The sequence below is a fragment of the Anolis sagrei genome, chromosome 4, assembly GCF_037176765.1.
Source record: "Anolis sagrei isolate rAnoSag1 chromosome 4, rAnoSag1.mat, whole genome shotgun sequence".
Lineage (NCBI taxonomy): Eukaryota > Metazoa > Chordata > Lepidosauria > Squamata > Dactyloidae > Anolis > Anolis sagrei.
The window spans coordinates 45607744-45624072 of NC_090024.1; the positions used below are offsets into that span (position 1 = coordinate 45607744).

At 46.5% G+C, this 16329-nt stretch overlaps 1 protein-coding gene across 1 annotated transcript; it reads left to right on the top strand.

Moving 5' to 3' along the window:
• The first annotated feature begins 3526 nt into the window (after positions 1-3526).
• Positions 3527-11228, top strand: CRH (corticotropin releasing hormone). The gene is made up of 2 exons (XM_060771681.2): positions 3527-3861; positions 10056-11228. Exon 2 carries the CDS (start codon positions 10072-10074, stop codon positions 10660-10662), a length of 591 nt encoding a protein of 196 aa, XP_060627664.2. The 5' UTR covers positions 3527-3861; positions 10056-10071; the 3' UTR covers positions 10663-11228.
• Positions 11229-16329: the final 5101 nt, after the last annotated feature.

A 16329-nucleotide genomic window follows, 5' to 3' on the forward strand; every position in this document is an offset into this window, starting at 1 on the left:
TGTACTTTGGTGAGATACCAGCACTCTTTAATGGAGGAGGTTAAAAGAACTTATAAAACTACAGCTCCCAGGATTCCATAGCATTGAGCCATTTGATTTAAAGTGGTGTCAAGACTTTCTGTATATATTTCAGATTTCAATACTAGATGTACCCATAGTTTTTGTCTTTCCCTACTTTTTGAGGCCTACTACGTTGCCTATTATTACTCTTAACTAGAGTAAACCTATTCAGTTGTTAAATGGTGAATCAACCCATAGAGAAACCCCACTGAAAAAATAGATCTTCCTGCAATCGGTATTTAGGGTTCAGGCCATAGTTTCACTTCTGTCAGTCAAAGGATGTGTCCGCACTACACAGCTGCAGTGCTTTAATATAATCTTAACTGTCACGGCTATCCATGGGTTTGCAATTAGGTACATAGAGCTCCAAATTCTCTGTCCAGGTGCTGAAGAGCTTCATCAAATCATAGAATAATAGAGTTGGAAGAGACCATGTGGGCCATCTAGTCTAACCCCCTGCCATGGAGGAAACCAAATTCCAAATCCTAGGATTTCCCAGGAAGGCACCATGTCAATTAAAAAGGATGCAACAGCTATAACACGTGTCAAACTCAAGGCCCGTGGGCCCAATCCAGCCCACCATGTAATTTTATGTTGCCCTTCAGATGCTGGACTGATGTGTATTGATCAAGAATTCCTGTATTCTTGTTCAATAGACATCATACCTAGAGCTGATGGGAGTTGCCATACAGGAACATCTGGAAGGCTGCAGTTTTGAGTAAGAACAGTGGAGTTCAAATTTAGATAGAAGGCCTGTGGACAGAGGCGGCCCTAGGTAATTTTCAATAGTAAGCAAACAGTATCCCCCCCCCCCAACCAATCACTGATATATATTTTCTGTTTGTCATGGGAATTCTGTGTGCCATATTTGGTTCAATTCCATCATTGGTGGAGTTCAGAATGCTCTTTGATTGTAGGTGAACTATACATCCCAGTAACTACAACTCGCATATGTCAAGGTCTATTTTCCCCCAAGAGCACCTCAAGAGCACCCCTGGGCAAAATCAACTATACTGCAAATGCTTACTTTGCGTAATGGGTTGAGCCGCCCGTGCCTGTGGATAAAATGTCTGACGTTAAAATTTCCTTTAAACTTTCTCCAACCTCACAGCTGCAAATGGTGTTGAGCTGTAATTCCCATCATCCCCAGTACACATGGCAGATAATAAAAAGTGATGGGTGTTGTCATTCAGTGTGCGTGTCAGGGGCAACTTGAGAAACTGCAAGTCACTTCTGGTGTGAGAGAATTGGCCGTCTGCAAGGATGTTGCTCAGGGGACGCCCGGATGTTTTCATGTTTTATCATCCTTGTGGGAGGCTTCTCTTGTGTCCCCATGTGGGGGTGCTGGAGCTGACAGAGGGAGCTCATCCATGCTCCCTAGATTTGTATCTCCAACATGTTGGTCCTCAGTCCTGCTGGCATAAGGATTTAACCTACTGTGCCAGTGAGGGCTCAATAACATCTGGGGAACCAAACTGGGTTAAAAAATGACAGCAAAATGTAAAGATCTTGAAAAACAATAACTCCCATGATTCCATATCACTGAGCAATGGCAGTTCAAATGGTGCCTCAATTCTACAGTGTGGACTTACTCTTCAATGGCCTTATAGACCAAACTGGGACTGGGAATAAACAACACAACTGAGACCTAAGAATAAGGAACCAACTTCACAAATTGGATGGGTTGCTCCTACTAGGGATCCAAGTATGTCAACTCATTTTTTCAGTGCTTCAGAAAGTTACTCTTTGGATTACCAGAATCCACCAATCAGTCTGCCGCCAGTGGCCATGCACACTACAAGTGCACTTTTCCTCTTGTAGTTTGTTTTTAACAGTAACTTTCCAAATTCTGCTCTTTCCCCATTCTGGCATCCCACAGGAAATGCTGGGTGGGGTATTGGATGCTGAGGAAGCCATTCATCTGCATTAAGTAGTCTGGAGCCATAAAAAGAAAGGCCATCGATCAGTCTGCGCTGGTCGACTTTTCACCTGCCAGAGATATCGATGGTCCTGGGTTTCCATCCAGAGGCCCCTGAATGGAAAGAGTCGGGTGGCAAGGATGGCAGAGAGAGAAGAGGGAGGGGGGTTAGATTTTGGAAGGGACCCACAAACATGACCCATGAACTCCAATCCCTGAGATTGTTCACATGTTTAGGTCTCCCTATAGATTGAACCTACATAATTGAGAGCACAAGATACCTTGGGAAGGAAATAAAAAACCCAAACAATACAAGGCAAGGGTTGCTGTGAGTTTTCTGGGCTGTATGGCCATGTTCCAGAAGCCTTCTCTCCTGACGTTTCACCCACATCTGTGGCAGGCAACCTCAGAGATTGTGAGGTCTGTTGGAAACTAGGCAAGTGGGATTTATATATTTGTTGAATGTCCAGGATGGGAGAAAGAACTCTTGTCTGCTTGAGGCAGGTGTGAATGTTGCAATTGGCCACCTTGATTAGCATTGAATGACCTTGCAGCTTCAAAGCCTGGCTGGTTGCTGCCCGGAGGAATCCTCTGTTGGGAAGTTTATTTATCGTGTCAGGAGCGAACCAAAACAGTTGTATTGCATTAAAAACAAACAAACAAAACACAAAGTTTGCAGACTAGGTATTCTATTAAATGTCCTTTGACCAGTAGCTGCCCACTTGGAGTGCCTCTGATGTTGCTGCAAGAAGGTCCTCCATTGTGCACGTGGCAGGGCTCAGGTTGCATTGCAGTGTTGGGAAGTGTTACAAGGCAAATCAAACCCACAAGGGGGAAAGAGAAATTGGGAACCAGGGGGCCCTCCATATCCATGGATTCTGTACCCACGAATTCAACTATCCATAGCTTGGAATTCCCCCCCCCCCCCCAAATTCAGAGCTTGATTCTGCCATTTTTATATAAGGTGCACCATTTTACTCCCTCGTTATATATAATGGCACTGGAGCACCCATGGATTTTAGTTCCTGGAACCAAACCTCAGCACACCCAAGGAAAGGGCCTGAGGCTGTTAGGAATGGTGGGAGTTGAAGTCCAAAACACCTGGAGGACCCAAGTTTGAGTAGGCCTAGTGTAGACGCATCTGTTGCTTCTACTAGTCCTACTTTCTTTCTCAATGAGTCACAATGATCCTCGGTCCAGTTACCAGAATTCAGGAGGAAGTTTACTTCCTATGTAGGGACTTTGGAAAAGTTGGGGAAAGGTGTTTTTTCTCTCCTATGGAAAGACAGGACCTTCTCCTTGGAGGAAACTCTACTTTCCTCCCTATGGAAAGTTTTGGGTCGCCTTGACTTTGCCGAGCAAGAGGGGTCCCTTGAGGCCACCCGCGCGCCCCCTCTTCCCCGCTCTCCTTCATTCAAGGGTTTTTATCAATGGGAAGAAGAGTGTCCTGTCACTCTTCCCCGTCCGCCTCCCCCCTCCCCTCTTTCGGGGCTGGGCTGACGTCACCGACGAGGCGATAAATATCTGTTGATATAATTGGACGTGAGATTCCGGGGTTGCGATCGCAGGACGTTGCCCGCCGCCGCCGCCGCCTGCTCCGGAGCGGCCCCCATGATTTATTCAGCAAGCGAGCTGTCAAGCCAGCGTCAGCTTTTTAGGCGAAGGCTGCGTGATCCCCCGACGGGGTCCCACCTATAAAGACCCGGCAGACCCGGCTCCCGTTAGGAAGCCCTCGCTCGGGTCCCCGGGACGCCAGCAGAAGCGCTCCCAGACGGAGAAGGGGGCAAGCAGGCAGCCCGCCCCAAGGCAAGGCAAGGCAAGGCAGGGAGGGCAAGGCAGGCGGGTCCCCACCGCTGGCCGCTTCCAGTCTCCGAGTCTCGAAGGTAAGGAAGAAGGGGAGAGCGGGAGGGAGCCCGGGAAACCTGGCCAACTTTGCCCTGGAAGGAGAGAGGGGCGTGGGAATGGGATTCGGGAGAAGAGGAGGAAGGAGAGTTGGGAGAAGGGTGTGTGCGGATGGGGTTGGAGCCTGGTTGAGGTGTGAGGGAGCTCATAGGGATGCCTGTGTGGGGCAGAAGGAAAGGAAGTCCTCATGAAGGAAGGAGCTAAGGGAAGAGAGACCTTTCTCTATCCGGCAATAGAGACCATGGTAGCAAGAGAGACCATCACCTATAACAACAATGTAGACCATTAGAGCAACATAGGGCATTCGCTATAGCAATAAAACTATTATCTATAGCAATATTGATCAATATTGATCATTATAGCAATACCAACTATTAGCTATAGCAATATTGATCATTATAACAATACCATTATCTATAGCAACATTGATAATTAGAACATTACCAACTATTAGCTATGGCAATATCGATCATTATAACAATACCTACTATTAGCTATACCAGTACTGATCATTATATCAATACTAACTATTATCTATAGCAGTATTGATCATTATAGCAATATCAACTATTATCTATAGCAAAATTGATTATTATAGCAATACCAACTATTAGCTATGGCAATATTGGTTATTATAGCAATGTGTACTATTAGATATATTAATATAGACTATTTTAGCAATATAAAGCATTAGCTATAGCAATACACACCATTAGCCGTAACATTATGGCAATATGAATCATTTAGTTCTTGTGGGTTTTTTCGGGCTATATGGCCATGTTCTGATGATGCTTGCCATAGATGCAGGCGAAACGTCAGGAGAAATGCCTCTAGAACATGGCCATATAGCCCGAAAAAACCCACAAGAACTGAGTGATTCCGGCCATGAAAGCCTTCGACAATACATTGAACATCTCTACGGGGAGAAACTGTTCCAAGACACACGGAAATTGGAGAAACTAAGGACCAGGAAAGCACATCTACTGTGCTCCCTGACTTTCCTTCTACGCTGCAGAGACACAGATACCATCCCACAATTCCTCGCAGCCAAAAGGACTTTCAAAACACCACAGGCTCACCGGATCTATGACCGCCTGGAACGCAACCTCTTAAGAGAGAGAATCCACACCATCCGCAAAGAACTCGCAAACACAGACAAGGAACTGCTGCATCTCCATATCAATATCAGCCAGAAGATGAATTCCCAGGACTGGGACAAAATAGACAATCTCACTTACAGGAAAATGGAGAAGAACATGGTTGTCCACACCAACAGACAAAAACAAAAATTCCACAAACGACAAAAGCAACAACCGAAACCAGAACTGGATACATCACGGACCATCATCAACCTGACAGACAGACAACTCTCTGAAGACCAAGTATCCATACTAGCGAAAGGAGGAAACTTTGCTGTAACCGCGACCAGGATCCCAGTAGAAAACATCATTGCCAATGTCGAATCAGCAATTTACCGCCTACCAGAGGAGGAAGCAGAAGAAGTACGAGCGGAAGCAGCAAGGATCCTGAAAAAGGCAAAACTCCCCTCCAGTAACATTACTAGGAAGGAAAGAGAAGCCATTCGAGACCTAAATTCAGATCCTGATATCCTCATTCTGCCAGCAGACAAGGGGAATGCCACAGTCATCATGCATACGGAGCAATACAAGGAGAAGATCAGAAAACTCCTGGACCCTACTATATACAAAAAACTCAAGCAAGACCCAACTGCCAAAATAACCAGGAAAACCAACACCCTGATTAAGAACTCCTCAATAAACTTTGACATACGACAGCAGCTATGTAAATCGGAAGCCCATCCACCCAGGCTTTATGGACTCCCAAAAATCCATAAGGACTCCACCCCACTCAGACCCATCGTGAGTGCCATTGGATCCCCCACATACGACCTAGCAAAATTTCTTGCTGCACAGTTACAAAGCCATATTGGGCTCACTACACACTACATCAAGGACTCAGCCCACTTCATAGAAAAAATCAGCAATCTCAAGCTAAATACAAACGACAAACTGATCAGCTTCGATGTGGTATCTCTATTTACCATGGTCCCGGTAGCAGACACCATGGCACTCATCAACCAGAGGTTCCCAGAAGACATCACGGCTCTGTTTCACCATTGCCTCACCACCAGTTACTTTCAGTGGGACAATGAATTCTACGAACAGAAAGATGGAGTAGCTATGGGGAGCCCTCTCAGCCCAGTCATAGCTAACTTCTACATGGAACACTTTGAAGAACAAGCCCTGGAGACAGCAACCAAAAAGCCCACGATATGGTTCAGATATGTGGATGACACCTTCACCATTTGGAGCCATGGAGATGAAGAACTCAACAGGTTCCTGGACCATCTTAACAGCATCCACCCAAACATCCAGTTCACCATGGAAAAAGAAAATGAAGGAAGACTGCCTTTTCTAGATGTCCTAGTCATCCGCAAACCAGATCAACAATTGGGTCACACCGTCTACAGAAAACCCACACACACAGATAGATATCTACATAAAAACTCCAACCATCACCCAAGTCAAAAAAGAAGCACCATCAAAGCCTTGGCAGACCGTGCAAAAAGAATCTGCGAACCCCACCTCCTCCAAGATGAACTGAACCACCTCAACTGGGCTCTCCAGGCCAATGGATATTCCATCTCAGACATCAGAAGAGCTGCAAGACCAAGAACAAACCACGAGAGTAAAGATGATGATCCACCCAGAGGAAAAGTGTTCCTGCCATACATCAAGGGAACCACTGACCGCATAGGGAAGCTGATGAGGAAACACAACATACAAACTATCTACAAACCCACCAAGAAAATCCAACAAATGCTACGTTCAGCAAAGGACAAGAGGGATCCTCTCACCTCTGCAGGAGTCTACCGTATACCATGCAGCTGTGGACAAGTCTACATAGGGACCACCAAACGCAGCGCCCAGACACGCATCAAGGAACATGAAAGGCACTGCAGACTACTTCAACCAGAGAAGTCAGCCATAGCAGAGCACCTGATGAACCAGCCTGGACACAGCATATTATTTGAAAACACAGAAATGCTGGACCACACCAACAACCACCATGTCAGACTACACAGAGAAGCCATTGAAATCCACAAGCATGTGGACAATTTCAACAGAAAGGAAGAGACCATGAAAATGAACAAAATCTGGCTCCCAGTATTAAAAAACTCTAAAATTATAACAGCTAAACAACAGAGAGGAAGAAACCAGGCACAGATTAACACCTCCCAGCAACAGGCTTTCCCAGGTTCCAGCAGGCCTTCAAATGCTAATGAAGGTGATTAGCCAAACACTCACACCTAATTGCAGCAGGGAAGAGCTCCTTGCCCCACCCCAGCCATTCCACAGATATATAAACCCATTTGTCCTAATTCCAACAGACCTCTGATGATGCTTGCCATAGATGCAGGCGAAACGTCAGGAGAAATGCCTCTAGAACATGGCCATATAGCCCGAATAAACCCACAAGAACTGAGTGATTCCGGCCATGAAAGCCTTCGACAATATGAATCATTATTTTTAGGAATAGAGACCGTCACCTATAACAATGTAGACCATTATAGCAACATAGATCATTAGCTATAGCAATATTAATCATTATAGCAATACCTACTATTAGCTTAGCAATATAGACTATTAGCTGTAACATTATAGACCATTATAGCAATATAAATCATTACCTATAGCAATAGAGAACATAGGCTATAGCAATATAGACTATTAGCAATACTAATATTCTCTGTATTGCTATAGCTAATGGTCTATATTGCTATAGCTAATAGGGGATATTTGTATAATTATATACTAAAGAATATTAACGAAAGCAATGTAAACCACTATCTATAGCAGCATAAACTTTTGGCTATAGAAATAGAGACTACTAGCTAGAGCAATAGGGACTAGTCCAAGCTCCCGAGTCTTTATCTGGCCAGTTTCCAGGCAAAGAAAAACCATTTTGTCCCATAAGGGTGGGCGGTAGAGACAGGCAAGAGGCATCAGCAGCAACGGTCCATGTGGGGTTTAAGAAAAGGAAGTCATTCTGGACTCCTGAAGGAGGGAGCTGAAGGAATATAGACCGGGAATATTGACAAAAGGGGTGGTCCCGGGATTGGTCCTGGTCCTCGAGTCTTTAACTGAGGGTCACTGATAAGTTTCCAAGTAAGGAAACACAATGGTACCCCATTGGGTGCCCACTTCCGGCACGTTGGGGCGGGAATCCCTGCTCCCTCTTCCCTCATCAAAGACTCTTTGGGCGGTGGAGGCACTTTCGCTGCCTTTGCGCTCAGTGGTTGCTGCACCTGCGTCTGGTATGCCAAGGTCTCTCGCTTTCATTCCAGTGCTCAGTCCATGCTCTGACCTATAAGGAGCCTGCCTCAGAAAGAGCTCCCTACTGCTCGCCCCTCTCATTCGGGGCGTTCCCCGCTCCCTCCAAGGTAATCCAGAGAAAGAGAGCAAACTTTCTTCTCTCTTTTTCTTTGAGCAGGATTTATCGGGTGGGAACCAATTAAAGCTGAGGTTGATTTGAGACGCTCTGAAGCACAAGATCCGTCTGATCTGGGAAGCTGAGCAGGTTCAGTCTCGGATAGTATGGGATGGGAGACAGCGTTGGGTTTAGGTCAGTGGAGTATTTCAGCACCAAGGACAGGGCGGGACAGGGAGTATTCAGCCCCATAGACAGGGTGGGACAGGGAGTATTTCAGCACCAAAGACAAGGCAAGGCAGTGGAGTATTTCAGCACCTAGGACAGGGCAGAACAGGGGGTATTCCAGCACCAAAAACAGGGCAAGGCAGTGGAGTATTCCAGCACCAAAGGCAAGGAAGCACCCGGTGGTGCAGTGGGTTAAACCCCTGAGCCAGCAAGACTGAACACCGACAGGTCGCAGGTTCGAATCCGGGGAGAGGCAGATGAGCTCCCTCTATCAGCTCCAGGTCCTCATGCGGGAACATGAGAGAAGCCTCCCACAAGGATGATAAAAACATCAAATCATCCAGGCGTCCCTGGGCAACGTCCTTGCAGACGGCCAATTCTCTCACACCAGACACGACTTGCAGTTTCTCAAATCACTCCTGACATGACCAAACAAACAAGCAAAAAACCAAAGGCAAGGCAAGCAAGGTAGTGGATAGGGCACAGCGTAGGAATACCAGGTGTTGTGTTTAGGACAGTGGGGTATTTTTGCCCCAAAGACAGGGTGGGACAGGGAGTATTTCAGCACCAAAGACAAGACAGTGGAGTATTTCAGCTCCAAGGGCAGGGCAGGATAGGGGGTATTTCAGCACCAAAGACAGGGCAAGGCAGCGGAGTGTTTCAGCACCAAGGACATGGTGGGACAGGGAGTATTTCAGCACCAAAGGCAAGGCAAGCAAGGCAAGCAAGGCAATGGAGTATTGTCGAAGGCTTTCATGGCTGGAATCACTAGGTTCTTGTGGGTTTTTTCGGGCTATAGGGCCATGTTCTAGAGGCATTTCTCCTGACTTTTCGCCTGCATCTATGGCAAGCATCCTCAGAGGTAGTGAGACCTCACTACCTCTGAGGATGCTTGCCATAGATGCAGGCGAAACGTCAGGAGAAATGCCTCTAGAACATGGCCCTATAGCCCGAAAAACCCCACAAGAACCCAAGGCAATGGAGTATTTCAACACCAAGAATAAGAGGTATTTCAGTACCAAAGCAAAGGCAAGCCAGTGGAGTATTTCAGCACCAAGGGCAGGGCAGAACAGGGGTATTTCAGCACCAAAGAGAGGGCAATGCAGTGGAATATTTCTGCATCAAGGGCCGGGGGGGGGGGTATTTCAGCACCAAAGAGAGGGCAATGCAGTGGAATATTTCTGCATCAAGGGCCGGGGGGGGGGGTGTATTTCAGCACTAAAGACAAGACAAGGCAGTAGAGTGTTTCAGCACCAAGGACAGGAGAAGGTATTTCACCACCAAAGACAAGACAAAGCTGTGGAGTATTTCAGCACCAAAGATAGGGTAGCACAGTCACGTATTTCAGGACCAAGGATAGGGCAAGAGTGGGGCAATCGAGTATTTCAGTACTCAAGGCAAGGCAGTGGAGTGTTTCAGCACCAAGGGCAGCTCCTTCTCGCTCGCTCTCTCCCTTCCCTTCCCTTCCCCACCTCCTCTTTCTCCTCCCCTCCAGATCTGGTGGCCGAACCATGAAGATCCAGCTTCTGGTCTCGACGGGGGTGCTGCTGCTGGCTCTGCTGCCCGGCTGCCATGAATGCCGAGCCCTCAGCAAGGGCCTCCCAGTGGCGCCCCCACCCGACTCCGGCGCCTCGCAGCCCTCGGATTTCCCGGACCAGCTGCCCGCGTCCTTGCCCGTCCTGCTCCGCATGGGAGAGGAGTACTTCCTGCGCTTGGGCAGCCTTCGTAAGAATCCTGCTTCTTCTTCTTCCTCCTCCTCCTCTTCTTTCTCCTCCACCTCCAGCAGCAGCCACCTGGCAGCGACGGGCAACTTTCTCCGAGCGGCGGCCCAGCAGCTGCACCAGTTGCAGCAGCTCCAAGAGCGGTCGCTAGGGGGCGCTGCCGCCATCGCCGCCGTGGCCGCCGCCGAGCAGCCCTGGGAAGAAGGCGACGGCGCCCACGCAGGGGAGGCCCTGCCGAAGGAGAAGCGCTCTGAGGAGCCGCCCATCTCCTTAGATCTGACTTTCCACCTCCTCCGAGAAGTCTTGGAGATGGCCCGAGCCGAGCAGTTGGCTCAGCAGGCTCACAGCAACAGGAAACTGATGGAAATCATCGGGAAATGAAGCGCGCGGCTCTCCCCTCCCCCACCTCACACCCATCCCGTCCCTTTCCCCCACCAAAGAGACCCTCCAGTTCGACTTATATTTACACGGATGCCCCTGGTGTAGTCCCCCTTTCGTTATTTTTATGAGAGAGCTTCACCTCCATTGAGCGTGTACGGTCTGTCCATATCCCCAGCCCTTCCACCCCTCAATGCCCTTGAGTAGCATGCCCGACGTTGTGCCCTGGTGTGGTTTGTAACTTATTCTCCCGCCTCCCACTCCTTCCCCTTCCCCTCCCTTTCCGCCCAGATTGGCCCCATCCTCGAGGGGGGAAGTCCAGAAGCCCTGGCAGATGGAAGGGGAGCTTGAACCCTTCTGGGGAAGGGGATTTGTGGGTGCCCAGAGTAGGGCTCTGTCTGTATATGCTCTTTCGACCTTCGCCCTCTCCTCTCTCCCCCTCCTCCCTTTCGTTCGTCCTCCTTTGTAAACATTTCCACAAATAAAACATATTTTCAGCGCTCGGTCGACTTGGTTGTGTAAGAAGAGCGTTTAATATTTATATTTCTAATAAAAAAGCTGCAAAGGAACGATGGCTTCCTCCTACACTTCCTTCCTTGCCTGTCTGTCTAGGTTCAAGAGAAGAGGGAGGGTTGGAGGAGGAGGAGGAGGAGGAGGCATTTCGGGGCAGAATGGGGAGAATCCCGCTTCAAGGGCTTCTTCGGGAGGGGTGGAAACGGCGCTTCGAAGCCCCATGTATGTCCACACTCCGACATACAGGATTTGGACGGCTTTCTCCTCCCACTGGCCCATGGGCGAAGTCCCAGCTCCTGAACAACAACCGAATGCACCTCTCTCTGTGTCCTCTGTCTGCATCTCTGGGGGCATCTATACTGTAGAACAGGCAAGGGCAAACTTCAGCCCTCCAGGTGTTTTGGACTTCAACTCCCACAATTCCTAACAGCCGATAGGCTGTTAGGAATTGTGGGAGTTGAAATCCAAATCCAAAACACCTGGAGGGCCGAAGTTTGCCCTTGCCTGCTGTAGAATAAATACACCACTTGAAGGGCCAGGACTCACTTGCCTAGTTTCCAACAGACCTCACAACCTCTGAGGATGCCTGCCATAGATGTGGGCGAAACGTCAGGAGAGAATGCTTCTGGAACATCGCTATGGAATCACCGGAACTGTAGTTTTATAAGGTCTTTAGACTTCTCTGCCAAAGGTGCAAGGTCAAAGAAGACGGTTTCCCCGAGAGAAAGATGTCTCTGAAGCTATAGCTCCTCGCCCTTCTTTGGAGGCTGATGTCGCCTAGTTTGCAGTCAGATACAAAATCTTGTTTAAGTATAAGTAATCCTCTCCAATCCAATCCGTTCCTGTTGAGAAACGAACGTGTCCCTTAGATAGATTCTTCCGTTTGACTTTTTGTCGTCAGACGTGAAGTAAAACTGGCTTGATTTTGTAGTATTTTGACTCCAAAAGAGAGAACGAAGAGAGAGACAGAGACAGGGGGATGGGGATGGGGAGAGAGAAAGCTCAGGGCATTGTTTTAGCAGCTTTCTCCAAGGGGGTTTCCTTCAGATGGGTCTAAATAAATACCCTAAAGCAGGCATGGGCAAACTTCGGCCCTCGAGGTGTTTTGGACTTCAACTCCCACAATTCCTAACAGCCTACCGGCTGTTAGGAATTGTGGGAGTTGAAGTCCAAAACACCTCGAGGGCCGAAGTTTGCCCATGCCTGCAATAAAGCCACAGTGATCTTGGAAGCTAAGCAGGATCACTACTTGTTAGTACTTGAATGGGAAGTCGCCAACAAGGAAGGAAGGGATAAAACCACATTTGAGTATCCCTTGCCTAAGAAATCCCTGTGAAAATTCATGGGGACATGTGCCTTCAAGTCGTCTGTGGACTTCTGATAAGCCCATGGATTTCATAATACCCAGCTCCGTCCTCTGAAACAGATGGCATGTCCCATAATCCCCACTGGTAGTCGTAATCCTACACACCCTGAGCACGCCGAGTTGGAGAAAGAAACCAGAGGAGTAGGAGAGGTCTGCGGTAACAACTCCCACAAAACACAGCGAGCATTGCACTGATTTATATATATAAAACATGAGATGTTCGTTTGTGGGATTAACATAACTCAAAAACCACTGGACGAATTGGCGCCAAATTTGGCCATAAGACATCTACTAACCCAAGGAGTGACCATCACTCAAAAAAAATAATTTTGTCATTTGGGAGTTGTAGTTGCTGGGATTTATAGTTAACCTACAATCAAAGAGAATTCTGAACTCCATCAATGATGGAATTGAACCAATCTTGGCACACAGAACTCCAATGACATACAGAGAATACTGGAAGGGTTTGGTGGGCATTGACCTTGAGTTTGGGAGTTGTAGTTCACCTACATCCAGAGAGCACTGTGGACTCAAGCAATGATGGGTCTGGACCAGACTTGGCTCAAATATTCCAAATGCCCAAATATGAACACAGATGTAGTTTGGGGGAAATAGACCTTGACGTATGGGAGTTGTAGTTATTGGGATTTATAGTTCACCTACAATCAAAGAGTATTCTGAACCACACCAACGAGAGAATTGGGGCAAACTTCCTACACAGAACCCCCATGACCAACAGAAAATACTTAAGGCCATCAAGTCCTTCACAGGGCAAGAAAACGTAATCAAAGCCCTCCTGACAAAGAGCCATCCAGCTATAGATACAGATAGATAGATAGATATGATTCACACACACAGATATAGTATCATAGATTTGAAAGAGACCCCTAAAGAAGGACAATGATATGTTGCATGTTCCAGAGTAGGCAAACCAGACAATCTCCACATAAACACTGACAAAGAAAAAACAAGAAATACTTTTTTACCCACAAGGATTACATATATTAGAAACCAACATTTTCTCATTACTTTATTTTCCAGCTCACGAGACTAGGCCACAGCAACACGTGGCAGGGATAGCTAGTTTAGAATAAGGGGATTGTAGCTTAAAATTGTGGTTGAAGAATTCAGACCCAAAAGGCTGTGGAAGGGCGATCTTAGAGCCAACCTACTCAGGGTTTGTCAGAAAGACGCTCATTCAGAGGGAGGTGATGGAAAAGGAAGGGAAGGTCTTAAGCAGTCGACCCTGCTCATACAAGAGGTTATTTTCGTTGAAGCAGCTCTGCTGTCCTTTGTATAACTGCCTCCCCCTCCCCCTCTCCCTCTGTGCTTTCAAGTCGCCTGAGACCTTGAGGAGACCCCATGGATTTCTTAGGGGTTTTCTTAAGCAATGAATACTCAGAGTAGTTGGTTTTGCAAGTCCCCCCCCCCCCCCCGAAATATAGCCCCTTACTTATTGGGGTTCTCTTATGCAGGGCTAGTAATCAGAGTTGACCCTGCTTAGGTTCTCAAATCAGATAGGATCACTAGCACCTTTAAGACAGTGTTTCGCACCCTGGGGGTCGGGACCCCTGGGTGTGTGTGTGTGGGGGGGGGGGTGTCAGAGGGTCACCAAAGACCATCAGAAAACACAATATTTTCTGTTGGTCCTGGGGGTTCTATGTGGGAATTTTGACCCAATTCTATCATTTGTGGGGTTGAGAATGCTCTTTGATTGTAGGCAAACTATAATCCCAGCAACTACAACTCCCAAATGTCAAGATCTGTTTTCTCCAAACTCCATCAGTGTTCACATTTGGGCATATTGAGTATTTGTGCCAAGTTTGGTCCAGATCCAGCATTATTTGAGTCCACAGTGCTTTCTGGATGTAGGTGAACCACAACTCCAACACTCAAGGTCAATGCCCACCAAACCCTTCCAATATTTTCTGTTGGTCATGAGAGTTCCGTGTGCCAAGTTTGGTTCAATTCCATCATTGGTGGAGTTCAGAATGCTCTTTGATTGTAGGTGAATATAAATCCCAGCAAGTACAACTCCCAAATGACAAAATCAATCCCCTCCCAACCCCACCAGTATTCAAATTTGGGCATATTGGGTATTTGTGCCAAATTTAATCTAGTGAATGAAAATACATCCTGCATATCAGATATTTACAATTCATAGCAGTAGCAAAATTACATTTATGAAGTAGCAATGAAAATAATTTTATGGTTTGGGGGTCCCCACAACATGAGGAACTGTATTAAGAGGTCAAAGAATCAGGAAGGTTGAGAACCACTGCTTTAAGATAACCTGTACTTGGCAACAACAACAAATATCACTCTTATCGGCCGGGTCCACACCGAAGCCCTGTTTACATGTTGAATGATAGTCACAAGTCGCTTGGTGGACTCATACTGATCATTCCCCATTGACCAGGCATGGGCAAACTTTGACCCTGCAGGTGTTTTGAACTTGAACTCCCACAATTCCTAACAGCCAGTAGGAATGGTGGGAGTTGAAGTCCAATGTTTGCCCATGCCTGCCATAGACCTTTGAAAGAGATATGTTTTCCCTTGTCCTTCCCCAACAAGAATTTTAGTGATCGTTGGTTTTAGGTACAACTGGGCAGCATGTTTTAACATTGTTAGTAGACAAAATGTTTTCATGTTTGCGCAATTGTGTAAAACCGCACACGTCATATATGTTTTTGTGTTGGAAACAAATTCAGAAGATTTTTCACCCCTAGAAGGTTGCTCACATGCATGTAAAATACACAAGGGGTTCTTGTAGTGAGACATGTGTTTTATATTATACTGTATGTATGGATACAGAACACTTGTCACTGCTTCCTTTTTTGTTTTGTTTGCCTAACTGTCACCAATACCATGAGCAAAATCAATAGCGACATCCACCAACAGTCATGAAATGACTTTGGAAGCTGTGCTTACACAGAAATAATAATAATAATAATAATAATAATAATAATAACAATAATAATAATAATAATAATAATAATAATTTTACCTGCTTGGAAGAGTTTCTCATATCCCTGATTACCCGAAGCTCAGTACCCCACCCCCCAAAAGTGTGTTAGAGGGACTTTGTGAAGCACACTATTTAACTCATTTTATGGGATGGTGATGGTTGATGTCTGAATTTGATTACATTGCTGTACACTGTCCTGCCTATCAGATTAAGTGCTTCTGTGAATAGCACCTTTACTGATGGATCCAAATGACAAGAAAGAAGATACTGACTTCCAGATGGTAAAACCTGCTTGAGAGCAGAAGAAATGTCTCTAGGAGGTGGTAGACTAATTTTTTGCTTAAGGGTTTCAGATGAGAAATAGAAATACCTCTTGGTGGTGCTTTAGCTGTGAATTTCAGCAGTGGGGGGATTAAAAGGTTGCTTGGACCCACCTGCATTACCATTTAAAATCCAGAATATCTGCTTTGAACTGCCAGTGTAGACTCACATAATCCAGTTCAAAACAGATAATCTGCTTTGACAACAACAACAAAAACAACTTTATTTTTATCCCATTCTATCTCCTCAAGGGGACTCAGGGTGGTGACAATCTGGATTATATGGCAGTGTAGAAGGGGCCTTAGATTCCTTCCAACTCTGAAATGTTGTAAAAGTGGCTAACTGATTATTTAAACCAGCCAACCCATAAAAAGACCCAACTTATTTTTGTACTGGAGTTGTTGATTGACATTGTGAAATTATAAAACACAGTGATGCCATTCACTTGAAGCTGACAGCAATTCTCACTGAAAGCCTGCCACAATTGGTCAGGTGAAGAGAC